The sequence below is a fragment of the Podarcis tiliguerta genome (genome assembly GCF_965153285.1).
Source record: "Podarcis tiliguerta genome assembly, chromosome: 2".
NCBI lineage: Eukaryota > Metazoa > Chordata > Lepidosauria > Squamata > Lacertidae > Podarcis > Podarcis tiliguerta.
In genome coordinates this window covers 111,685,754-111,698,316 of record NC_139535.1, presented here as the reverse complement: position 1 = coordinate 111,698,316, position 12,563 = coordinate 111,685,754, and the positions used below count along the sequence as shown (strand labels likewise).

Genomic DNA, 12,563 nt, shown 5'->3' with positions numbered 1-12,563 from the left:
GGATGACACCTCCATTGCCTAGTTGCCGGCAGGTGAATGTTACAGAGCTCATCCCAGTTTCCTGGCCTTCTCCTCCTTCCCTCCGCTAGGTACCTGGCTGATGAGATCAAGAAGAGAGAAGGCTTTCAGCTGGTGATAGAGGTAAGAAGTGCTTGAGCTCCAGGACTCGACAGGCCTCAGTCTCAGAGTCTGTATTCGGTGGTAGGGCTCAACCCTAGGACACAGAAGGGCGCCCCTAGGCTTGCTGAGACTTTCACTATTCTTTGACTAGTCTTACACCTATGAAGCAATGACAAACCTAGACAGCATCTTAAAAAGCAGAGACATCACCTTGCCAACAAAGGCCCATATAGTTAAAGCTATGGTTTTCCCAGTAGTGATGTATGGAAGTGAGAGCTGGACCATAAAGAAGGCTGATCGCCGAAGAATTGATGCTTTTGAATTCTGGTGCTGGAGGAGACTCTTGAGAGTCCCATGGACTGCAAGAAGATCAAACCTCTCCATTCTGAAGGAAATCGGCCCTGAGTGCTCACTGGAAGGACAGATCCTGAAGCTAAGGCTCCAGTACTTTGACCACCTCATGAGAAGAGAAGACTCCCTGGAAAAGACCCTGGTGTTGGGAAAGATGGAGGGCACAAGGAGAAGGGGACGACAGAGGACGAGGTGGTTGGACAGTGTTCTCAAACCTACGAACAAGAGTTTGACCAAACCGCGGGAGGCACTGGAAGACAGGAGTGCCTGGTGTGCTCTGGTCCAGGGGGTCACAAAGAGTCGGAGATGACTAAACGACTAAACAACGACAACACCTATGAAGGTGTTGTTTGTAATGTTGGACCAATGATTCCTCAAGCCCTTAAGCAGTGCAACTGTCTTTGTGGGGGGACCTTTACTAGTCCTCATTGAGGTTATTTTAGAGAAGGCAGGAACTGAACTCAGAGCACTCCGCATGCAAAGCACACACTCTTCACTCGGAGCTGCAGGCTGATTCCTCACCTGCAATCAACCACCAAAGCTGCCGAACAAATTTGAGCCTTGGCATCCTTCTTTAGTGTTTTGGATGAAACATGCCCATCCGCCAGACACCAGGCATCCTGTGGCACCAAGCACGAAGATCTAAACCTTATAAAACAGGTCACTTCTATCTATAATTTTTGCACTTTGCAGCAGTAAGATCCGAGGTCACCCTGAGCCTGGCTTGAACTCTCAAGGCACCTGATGATTGACAGGATAAAGATGCACTATTGCAGATAGGGGGTGTATGCTATTGAAATATAAACCAGGGTTCCCAGAACTTCACGCTTCACAGGGGATGGGTGTGTAGGAGAAATATAGTCCTGAACACTTCCCTTAAGATGTCTTGTCCCTCTTTTCTTTTAGCCGGAATTCATCAATCTGTGCTTTTGGTACGTGCCTCCCAGCCTACGCGGGAAGGAGGGATGCACAGATTACTGTCTGAGATTGGGCAAGGTAATAATAATAATAATAATAATAATAATAATAATAATAATAATAATTTATTTATACAGAATATTAAAAATACCAAACATTAAAAACTTCCCTAAACAGGGCTGCCTTCAGGTGTCTTCTAAAAGTCAGATACAGTGGTACCTCTGGATACGAACGGGATCTGTTCCGGAGCCCTGTTCGCATCTAGAAGCAAACATAACTAGTGACTGCACGTCTGCACACACACGTGTCGCTTTTTGCCACTTCTGCGCATGCACGTGACGCCATTTTGAGCGTCTGCTCATGCGCAAGCGGCTAAACACGGAAGTAACGCGCTCCGTTACTTCTGGGTTGCCACGGAGCGCAACTCAAACATGCTCAACCCGAAGCACATTCAACCCGAGGTATGACTGTAGTTGTTTATTTCCTTGACATCTGATGGGAGGGCGCTCCACAGGGCGGGTGCCACAACCAAGAAGGCCCTCTGCCTGCTTCCCTGCAACTCCACTTTTTGTAGTGAGGGAACTGCCAGAAGACCCTTGGAGCTGCACCTTAGTGTCCGGGCTGAATGATGGAGGTAGAGACACTCCTTCAGGTATACTGGGCTGAGGCCATTTAGGGCTTTAAAGGTCAGCATCAACACTTTGAATTGTGCTCGGAAATGTACTGGGAGTGTTGAGAATCCTGTGCAGCCTTTCTCAACCTGTGGGTCCCCAGATGTTGTTGAACTACAACTCCCATCACCCCTAGACAGCTAGGCCAGAGCTCAGCAATGATGGGAGTTGTAGCCCAACAACATCTGGGGACCCACAGGTTGAGAACCGCTGCTGTAAAGGAAATGGTCCACTCTGAGAGGAGGCCGTGGATATTGCTCATTGTGCATGTGCTCATTCTTCTAAACTGGGCTGGGTGGGTGCTGCGTCCCAGTATCCAACCAAACTCTGAGACTGGGTTCCTTCTTTGCCCGGGTTTAGGTAGCTCCTATGATCAAGGAGCGGATGATGAAGAAAGGGTCCATGATGGTGAGCTACCAGCCCCTCGGCAACAGAGTCAACTTCTTCCGCCAGGTGGTGACGAACCCTGCAGTCACCCGAGAGGACTTGGACTTCTTCCTCGACGAGATCGAGAGGCTCGGAAGAGACCTGTAGCAGCTCTGCCCACTTCTCTGGACCCTTTGGCAATGCGGGGGGGACTTTACACCTGAAATCCAGGAGCCTTGGGTTTTCTTTCTCCACCGCCTCCCTCTGCAAACCTTACAAGAAGCAGCAGAAGCCGCAACTTGCCAGGGCCTCCAGCTCACTTCACTCCATTCTCACCTCATCCCTCTTCACATAAACATCAATCATACCTGGAACGCCACCGGGCCTTCCTTCTTCGGAAAGGGGAACAGCCGAGGCTGCTGCAAGGAGTTTATGGAAGTGGAAGGTGAGACATGGAGGAGGAAGCAACAGTCAGCACCCAAGACCCACTGCAGAAGAACAAAAAGACCCCAAAGACCCGTTCTCTGGCCTGCTTGCACAAACCTTGCTTTCTCTTTTAAAATGAGAATTTGATTAAAAATCTGTTTTCATCCCTCTCTTTTTCTAGTGTTTTTTTAAATAAAAAAACCCCAACCACAAAGCACTGCTTTTTTGCTTTGCTTCATGGAGCACCCTTGGTGACCTTGTAGAGTTTGATAAAGAAAAACAGAAAGATCCCTGCCTCCAAGGAGCTTCCAGCCTAAACTCAATGTTGCATTTGGGCCTGATGCACGTAGGAAACAAGCTGGGAAACTTATCAAACACTAAGAAATCAACAGATGCCAAAAATTGAGCTTGAGGCCCAGGACAAATTCCGCTTGGCCTGCAGAATGTCCCTGGTGTCTCCTGTTTAAAAACAGAACCAGGAAGTGGTGCGGGGGGGGGGGGGGAGAGTGAGGGGCTGTCTGCCTGAGACTCTGAAGCGAGCCACAGCCACCCACAGTAGATATTGCCAGGCTAGATGACCAGGCAGGGTTGGGTCCAACCTTAGTCATAGGGTGCATCTACGCACAGGAAAAAATGTTATAAATAAGTAGAAATTAAATCGTTGTAACAAAAGAAAAAGAAACGCTATGTAAAAATCCGCACAGATATTTTTTTTGCTCTCCAGCGCCACCTGGTGTTGCATGTTTATAACACATTTTTTGACTAATGTAGCTGAGTCCATACTCACAAGTTGAAATTAATGAATGTGACTTCCATAGATTAGGGGTGCCGTATTTCAAACAGTGAAAATCCGGACAGAAAAGTTGTTGAGCTTTTTTGGCACTACCATACATGGGCTGCCATACATCTGGATTTCCACCCAGACACTGATTTCCGCTCAGACACTGCTAGAGACAGCAGTATTCTGGATATGTTCGGAAAATCTATTAATTTAAACACAGTCTTGACCTTTGGTATAACGCAACTTCCTCACCCCTTTTGCCCACTTTCAAGGCCAGGAGAGAGCGAAGGCTCTCGGGTGCCCTGCTTTCCTGGAATGCTTCCGAATTTTTTGGGATGCAGCTGCCATTTCTTTCATTATAGGGCAGCAGTTTGTTCACTTGAACATTCAGTTTTGAACAGGATTGGTTAATTAGTGACCCCCTGTTTATTAAACAGCCACGTTAGTGCTATTTCTCTCCTTATATTCTCTTCCAAAACTGCCCATCAACGCTCAGAACAACCAACACTATTGTATCTTCGTGGGACCAGTGCCCACGTTTTGTGCCAAGTTTTGTAGAAAGCTAACAACCTGCTGGCCTTTCCAGAATGCTCAATACAGTGGTACCTCAGGTTACATACGCTTCAGGTTACAGACTCCACTAACCCAGAAATAGTGCTTCAGGTTAAGAACTTTGCTTCAGGATGAGAACAGAAATCGTGCTCCGGCAGCGTGTTGGCAGCGGGAGGCCCCATTAGCTAAAGTGGTGCTTCAGGTTAAGAACAGTTTCAGGTTAAGTACGGACCTCTGGAATGAATTAAGTACTTAACCCAAGGTACCACTGTACCAACTTCTTGAGCCACTAGGAGTCACGGTCAGGTGTTTCTTTTGAATAATTGTGGGTGGGATGATAAGTGTTTTGTCGTGTTCTGAGGTGTGGAGGAGGATTAACACTGCATGAGAGCACTGAGCAGTTTGGAAGCAAAAAAGGGCAAAAACATCACAGAGATAGCAGCCAAGGCTGTATGTTAACAGGGTTAATGAGGTTAACATTGTCAGACATGGAGAGGGATCCAGCAGGGGAAGGTTTGGGAGGAAAGGTAAGTAGCTCAGTCTTTTTTATGTACGTATTTATCAATAGCATAACAATGTCGGCTTGTGAATATTCCATTGCAAAAGAAAAAAGGAGAAACAACTAAAAGGAAGACACCTAACTCAGGTGGCGATATATCTTGTTGCAACTCATAACTGTTGTCTTCGCATCCGAAAAAGAAAATAGTTTTCATACAATACAGAGACCCAAAATGTTTCTACCAGAGGGGTCACAGAACCCACACAGTTTAGAGCCCCGTCCCATAAAAACTGTAGTGCCAGCAAACACCATATTGAGGCTGTTTTCCTGTATCTTTGGTGTGAAGATGGTTGCCCCGCCATGGCTTATTCTCCTGGTTCTGTACTCGTACCATGTCCTCAGGCCATAATTATCTGAAGCAGGTCAGTAGACCTGGCATTGAGAATAACAAATTTGCAAGACTAGGCCCTTAGAAGAGCTCTCAGATAGCAACACCAGCCCCTCAAGCTGAGTTTATTGCATTTATAGCCACATTTTTTCTCCAAGGGGCTCAAAGTGATGTACATGGTTCTCCCTTCCATCTCATTTAAGCCCCACAACAACCCTGTGAGGTAGGTTAGGCTGAGGGGCAGTGACTGGGCCCAAGGTGAGCTTCGTGGCTGAGTGGAAATTCGAACTCTGGTCTCCCAGGCCCTACTCTGACACTCTAACCAGTAACCACACTGGCTCAGTTAAAGATCTGTTTGATTGCTCTGTGATAATGATAATAATTTTATTATTTCTACCCTGCTCATCTCGCTGGGTTTCCCTAGCCCAGGGGTCAGCAAACTTTTTCAGCAGGGGGCCAGTCCACTGTCCCTCAGACCTTGTGGGGGGCCGGACTATATTTTTTGGGGGTGGAATGAACGAATTCCTGTGCCCCACAAATAACCCAGAGATGCATTTTAAATAAAAGCACACATTCTACTCATGTAAAAACACCAGGCAGGCCCCACAAATAACCCAGAGATGCATTTTAAATAAAAGGACACATTCTACCCATGTAAAAACATGCTGATTCCCGGTCTGTCCACGGACCAGATTTAGAAGGTGATTGGGCCGGATCCGGCCCCTGGGCCTTAGTTTGCCTACCCATGCCCTAGCCACTCTGGGTGGCATCCAGCACATACTAAAACAGAGTAAGAATAAGTTCCTTCATAAGGATGACCTGGCATAATGGCAGCCAGGGTGTTTGTGGCACTTTCAGAAGTATTATAATGGAACTGCCTTCCAGAGAGGTAGCTGGGCATGTTTAGCCTGGAGAAGAGGAGGTTAAGGGGTGATATGCTAGCCATGTTCAAATATATAAAAGGATGTCACATAGAGGAGGGAGAAAGGTTGTTTTCTACTGCTCCAGAGAAGCGGACACGGAGCAATGGATTCAAACTACAAGAAAGAAGATTCCACCTAAACATTAGAAAGAACTTCCTGACAGTAAGAGCTGTTCGACAGTGGAATTTGCTGCCAAGGAGTGTGGTGGAGTCTCCTTCTTTGGAGGTCTTTAAGCAGAGGCTTGACAACCATATGTCAGGAGTGCTCTGATGGTGTTTCCTGCTTGGCAGGGGGTTGGACTCGATGGCCCTTGTGGTCTCTTCCAACTCTATGATTCTATGAGGTTCCATTCTTAGAGAAGTCCCTCAGTCTATGCAATCCCTGCTTCTTGAAACTGAGCCTGAGTCCATCTTTGTTGGAAAAAGGGGGGTGGTTGTTCAGTTCTGTGGGAATCTCACCCCCCCCAAGCTGGCTTGGCAGCAGAGCTCACTCAGCAAGGTGTCTACCACTATTGTGCACCAGAACCAGTGTTAAAAACTCAAATGTATAAGCTAGACGCCAAGTGGCTCCTTAAACCAGGGTTAGAGTTGCCAAAAGAGAATGCCTAGTTGCCATTTTTGGGGCAAGACAGCTCTGAAGTCTTATTTTTCAAAGGATGCACTGACTATGATTGATTATCAGTTAAGCATCTGGCTGGTTCAGATGACAACCTTGAGCTAGGTTAAGAGCTTTGAGACCTTAAGGAAGAAAAGTCACTTGATCCAGGGACAGTCCACATATATATTGGCCTATTCTGACCTCTTTTTCTCAATGGTGACAGGGGCCATTCAAAACGTAAAAATATTCTTCACAACTGTGACCAGGGCAGTGGGACAGGCTAAGTGAAGACAAGTTACAACAGTTAGCTGTAAAGTTGTTCACTGCTCAGGCTGTATGGGGAAAGTATTTTGGTTCCTGGAATTAATAATAATAATAATAAATTTTATTTATACCCCGCCCTCCCCAGCCGAAGCTGGGCTCAGGGCGGCTAACAACAATCAAAATAATCCAACATTCTAAAAACCTTTCATTATAAAAATTTATTAAAATCAAATTGATGGCAACCATTAAGCAAAATTCTGTGCAGATTGCAAGAGGAGGGGGTCAGGCTGCGCCCTGACCAAAGGCCTGGTGGAACAGCTCTGTCTTACAGGCCCTGCGGAATGAGCAGATAAAATATAACTGATAGAATTCTACAGGATGGGGTATTAGTATGTGAAAACAGTCAAGATCCAATGATCCCCAGGCATGCACCTTCAGGTGGTGATGTCAGGTGCCATCCTGGCGCCCAGGTATCTCCACTCGGTTGCAAGTGGCCAATAGGTAAAGGTACCTCTGACTGTTAGGTCCAGTCGCGGACGACTCTGGGGATGCGTGCTCATCTCGCTCTATAGGCTGAGGAAGCTGGCGTTTGTCCGCAGACATGCTGGTCATGTGGCCAGCATGACTAAACCCCTTCTGGCGAACCAGAGCAGCGCACGGAAACGCCGTTTACCTTCCCGCCAGAGTGGTACCTATTTATCTACTTGCACTTGGCGTACTTTCGAACTGCTTAGGTGGGCAGGAGCTGGGACTGAAAAACGGGAGCTCACCCCGTCGCGGGGATTCGAACCGCCGACCTTCCAATCGGCAAGCCCTAGGCTCTGTGGTTTAGACCACAGCGCCACCCGCGTCCCTGCACGTGGCCAATAGTCAGGTGCAAAATGCGCCGGGCACTTGGCTGATTTCGAACACCCACCCCACACCCCATGCAGCTCAGTCATATGAGCGTAAACATCGGTCAACATAAATCATTATAATCTGTGTTCACTTGCATTGGGAAAGGTATCTGGAAAGCCTGAGTTGCTGGAAAAGACTGTTAGGTGGTTTTCTGCCTTTCAATAACTCTTTCAGGCACTCTCTTTCAGGAATGCATATGCGTCAAGGTCAAGATTCACTCCATCTTGGTTGAGAATAAGGTATAAATTGGCTGCAGTGGCCTGCCCTCCCTCACGGTTCCTCCAGTCCCAAAGCATGTAGAAAGCTTGCATGGCCACGTCCTTGTGATTCTCCTCTTCGATCTGCTCCAGGCGTGAATTTTCCACCCCCAGGAACTCGATGGCAATCGTCTTCCATTTCCTGCCCAACTTCTTGGCTAGCTTCATGAGCTGCTGCTGCGAAACCTGACTGGGTTGCACTGCAAAATAGCGAGAAGGAAGGAAGATTATGAGAGGCAGAAGAGCAGAGCTAACATGGTGCTTTATGTTCGCTTCATTGGCAAGATTGCTAAAAATGATTTGCCTGAGGATGAGATCCAGGCAACCAAACAGGAAAGCTTCCCAACTGAGATTTTTGCTGTGGCTTTTAACAATGCCTCCTTTTTATTCTTTGCTTAATATTGTGTATTCCTCTGGGTATTTAGATGTTTATAACAAAACAAGCAACAAGCAAGATACAAGGCAGTGGCTAGGCAAGGAAAACGCTTTATGAGCCTTTAAGATAAGGAAAAGGTACCGTATTTTTTGCTCTATAAGACACACTTTTTCCCTCCTAAAAAGTAAGGGGAAATGTGTGTGCGTCTAATGAAGCGAATGCAGGCTGCGCAGCTATCCCAGAAGCCAGAACAGCGAGAGAGATCGCTGCGCAGCACTCCCTCTCACTGTTCTAGCTTCTGGCTTAGCCGCGCTCTGTCCCTTTCCCCACCTCTCGCAAAAGCCAGCAAGAGCCGTGCTCCCTTTAAAGAGCTGCGAGGAGCATGTGTGCGGCTCTTGGGGACTTTTTCCCGAGGAGAGAGAAGGGCAACCCGTCAGTGATGGGCTGCCCTTCTCCCTCCTTGGGGAAAAGCCTGCAAGCGCCGCACACACGCTCCGTGCGGCTTATGAAAGGGAACGCTGAGCAGAGCCTGGGAAGCATACAGGCTCTGCTCAGTGCTCCCTTTAAAGAATCCCCCCCCCTTGCACTCACCCTCTAAATACTAGATGCATCTTATGGTCAGGTGCGTCTTATGGAGCGAAAAATACGGTATCTGCTGCCCTTCAGATTATTGTTAGGCTGCAACTCCCAACACCCTGACCATTGTGCCAAGCTGCCTGGCGCTGATGGGAAATGAACTCCGGCACCATCTGAAAGGGCCCCCTCCTGCTTTAAAAGCTGCACCACGAGCCGAAATCAACCCATGAAGTTCTTCCCATGTCAGAAAAGTTATCCCATGTGAATTCCTGCTTGTTGTGAAGATGTTAAAGGCACAGGATCCCTGCCTGATAATATGAGCTGGAATTTCTAGTAAGGGTTCAGACCTGTTGTGGAAGCTCACCCACTCATCCTGGTCTGGGGCTGAGTCCTAGATTTACCGTATTTTTCGCCCTATAGGACACACTTTTCCCCCTCCAAAAATGAAGGGGAAATGTGTGCGCGTCCTATGGGGCGAATGCGGGCTTTCGCTGAAGCCTGGAGAGCAAGAGGGGTCGGTGCGCAATGACCCCTCTCGCTCTCCAGGCTTCAGGAAGCTATCTGCAAGCCTTGGGAGCCCGCAGGAGTTCCCGCTGGGCTCCCAAGGATTGCGGACAGTAGCCTGCAGCCCGAAACCTGGGGAGCGCAGCAGAGCGCGCCCCGGGCTTTGGGCAGATATCTGCAAGCCTTGGGAGACCGATGGGAAGTCACGCCGGTCTCCCCAGGCTTGCGGATAGCAGCCTGTTCTGGGGGCTGGGGTCGGGGGAAGCTCGGGCTTCCCCCGCCCCAGCCCCGCGTCGGGGGAGGGAATAATTTTTTTTCTTTATTCCCTTCCCCCCAAAAAACTAGGTGCGCCCTATGGGGCGAAAAATACGGTAAGTTGGACATCAGAAATTTTTTTTATCTGTATGGGCGCTGGAACAAGGGTGCGCCCAGGGCATTTGAGGAACGTTCCAGGAAGAGATGAGGGGTACAGGCAAAGCACACACCTCAAAACCTGCTCCAGATGGACTATCCTTTCCCTCCCCACCCTTCCACTTCCTGCCCAGTTGGAAACCAAGATCCCAGTAGAGAGGAATGGGCTCATCTGCACAGCAGTTTAATGTGGATATGATGCTACTTGGGTCTCTATTTATTTACATCTGCACAACGTCCTCTTTATCTAAGCAGCAACCTGCAATTCCTGCCAGATCCAGGAATAATTTGATAAGGGAAGAAAATCCAGTGCAACATTGCATGTTACCTGACTAGGTCCACACTGGAGGTACACACCTCTGTACGTACACACTAGGTACACACCTCTGTACATATGTGTATAAGTAGTTTTGCTTGCTGTGAAGCATACTCTGAACGTTTCCTGGAAGTCACTTGCGCAGATGTTGCTGGACTTCAACTCCCATCTGCCCCACCCAGCATAGCCAACGATCAGGCATCAAGAGAGCAACAGTCCCACAAAGATGGGGAGGGGGGAGGCCCGCAATTTCTCTTCCCCTGCCCTAGACAAAATGGGAGTCCTGGACCATAGGAGCCAACTCCCCCCAATAAAACATTTGAGGGGGCCGGGCCCTCTCAAAGTAGAAGCACATTCAAATAGTTAGTGTTCACCATGCCATATGATCGATTATGTGGGGTGCGGTGGGGCGGGGCGGGTTACCCTCCCCAAAATTTCATTCAAGTTGGTACCCCTGTCCTAGACAGCAAAACCTCTACCCCCCTCCCTGCTCCGAGCTCTCCCTGTGGGTTCGGGCTGTGCCCACCTGTGCCCACCTATACAGTACTCACCTGGAGCTGCTTCCACGAGGTCTATCGAGGCTTTCATCGCAGGGGTCCCCCTTCCGCTCTGGCGATCGCCCCCTGCTACGTCGGGTAGGAGGTTCCGCAGAAGATCCTTCCTGGGTATCTTTCCCAGCGCGTGGGCGGCGACTTCTAATTCTTTCCCGGGAAAATAGCGCGCAAGCAGCTCGGCTAGCTCGACCGGCGAGACTTTCTCTAGCTTCCGCCGAGGGATTCGGACAGATGGGTCCGGGATGGATTCCAGGTAGAAGACGAATTTGCGGAGCTCTTCGTCCGTCAGATCGTCGAGGATCTGCAGCAACCGCTCTCTCGCAGCCGCCATTGAAAGAGCGGGTGCCCAGTCCAGATAAAACACACACACACTTATCCAAGACAAAGGACCACGCGGGAAATCCCCTCCCTAGTGACGTGAGCAGCAGAGGGCGCGCGGAAAGGCGGGCTGCAACAGCACTGCCGCTTTCGATTTGGTGGAACTGGAGTTTCCAGGAAGTTGGGGCGGGGCGGTGCCAAGGCTGCGGGGGGGGGGGGAGTTGTGCTTTTTTTTTCTTTTTCAGGGGCGCGGACTAGGGTGGATTTTTTTCAGGGACGGGCAGAAAGTAGATGGGGATGATCTCCGGGTGGTTTGTAGTGGTAGATGATCAACGAGGACTTTTTTCCATCTCTTCATCGGTGTCTCGAGCAGCAACAAGTAAAAGCTCCCCCCCCCCTCCTTAGATTGGGCTGCTGAAATCAAGAAAGCCGTTTGTGTCTAAGGATCTGCACGCGAGCTCCAGTTCTGGAGCTGAAAAGAATTGCGGGGGAGTGCTTGAATTTGCGCCCTTTGCGCTCAAAACGTACCAGCTTTAATGCCCGGCGCATCTCCCGCTAGGGCGAGGAGTGACCTCAGACTGGATTCGCAAGGGGTGCCAACTTGAATAAAATATTGGGGGTGGAGGGCAGGTCAGCCCCAGCCCACATAATCACAAAACACACACATACCACTTGAATGACAGTTCAAGTAATGTTAGATCAGATCCAAAGTGTGTCCAGCAGCAGCCCTCTCTAAGCCTGGCAGAGGGAAAGGGAAAGGTAAAGGGACCCCTGACCATTAGGTCCAGTCGTGGCCGATTCTGGGGTTGCGGCGCTCATCTCGCTTTATTGGCCGAGGGAGCCGGCGTACAGCTCATGTGGCCAGCATGACTAAACCACTTCTGGTGAACAAGAGCAGCGCACGGAAACGCCGTTTACCTTCCCGCTGGAGCGGTACCTATTTATCTACTTGCACTTTGATGTGCTTTCGAACTGCTAGGTGGGCAGGAGCAGGGACCGAGCAACGGGAGCTCACCCCATCACAGGGATTCGAACTGCCAGCCTTCTGATTGGCAAGTCCTAGGCTCTGTGGTTTAACCCACAGCGCCACCCATGTCCCTTGCCAAGGGAAAACCAGCCTTTAAAATAGTGTTCTACACTGGATTGCCAGGTAAGGTAGCTGAGCTGAACAGGAAGGACCCCTTTTTGAACTTACACCAGCCTCGGATCAGCCAGTTTCAGCTCAGCCAACTGAGCCCCAAGCAGCTGTGGCAGCCCATTCCAGGCCCCATTTCCCAGAAAACAGCTGATAGCCAGAGAACGGGTTCTTTTAAAAAATGACTACACAATCATGTAATTTTAGCAGGATGTCTGGAAATGCTGTATATCTTTAGCTGCAAAGGCATAACCTTTTTGGTTATGTATTTTGCTGTATATCTTTAGCTGCAAAAGCATAACCGAAACAAAAGGTAGCAATTCACATAATATATGAATGATGCAGAACTCCACATTTCTGAGA

General features: G+C 49.1%; 2 protein-coding genes across 6 annotated transcripts in view; one reads left to right on the top strand and one right to left on the bottom strand.

Moving 5' to 3' along the window:
• CSAD (cysteine sulfinic acid decarboxylase) overlaps positions 1 to 3,022 on the top strand; it is a 742,174-nt gene extending 739,152 nt beyond the window's left edge. For all 5 annotated transcript variants that reach the window (XM_083427685.1, XM_083427687.1, XM_083427686.1 and 2 more), the window contains 3 exons: positions 90 to 141; positions 1,378 to 1,467; positions 2,421 to 3,022. In XM_083427685.1, coding sequence (XP_083283811.1) covers positions 90 to 141; positions 1,378 to 1,467; positions 2,421 to 2,594 — 316 coding nt within the window. In that variant the 3' untranslated portion in view covers positions 2,595 to 3,022. The remainder of the gene's footprint in view (positions 1 to 89; positions 142 to 1,377; positions 1,468 to 2,420) is intronic.
• Positions 3,023 to 7,448: 4,426 nt separating this feature from the next.
• On the bottom strand, positions 7,449 to 11,156 carry LOC310671676 (THO complex subunit 1-like). The gene is made up of 2 exons (XM_083428075.1): positions 10,745 to 11,156; positions 7,449 to 8,210 (listed from the first exon to the last, which is right to left on the bottom strand). The coding sequence occupies exons 1-2, from the start codon at positions 11,076 to 11,078 to the stop codon at positions 7,924 to 7,926; spliced, it is 621 nt and encodes a 206-aa protein (XP_083284201.1). The 5' UTR covers positions 11,079 to 11,156; the 3' UTR covers positions 7,449 to 7,923.
• Positions 11,157 to 12,563: the final 1,407 nt, after the last annotated feature.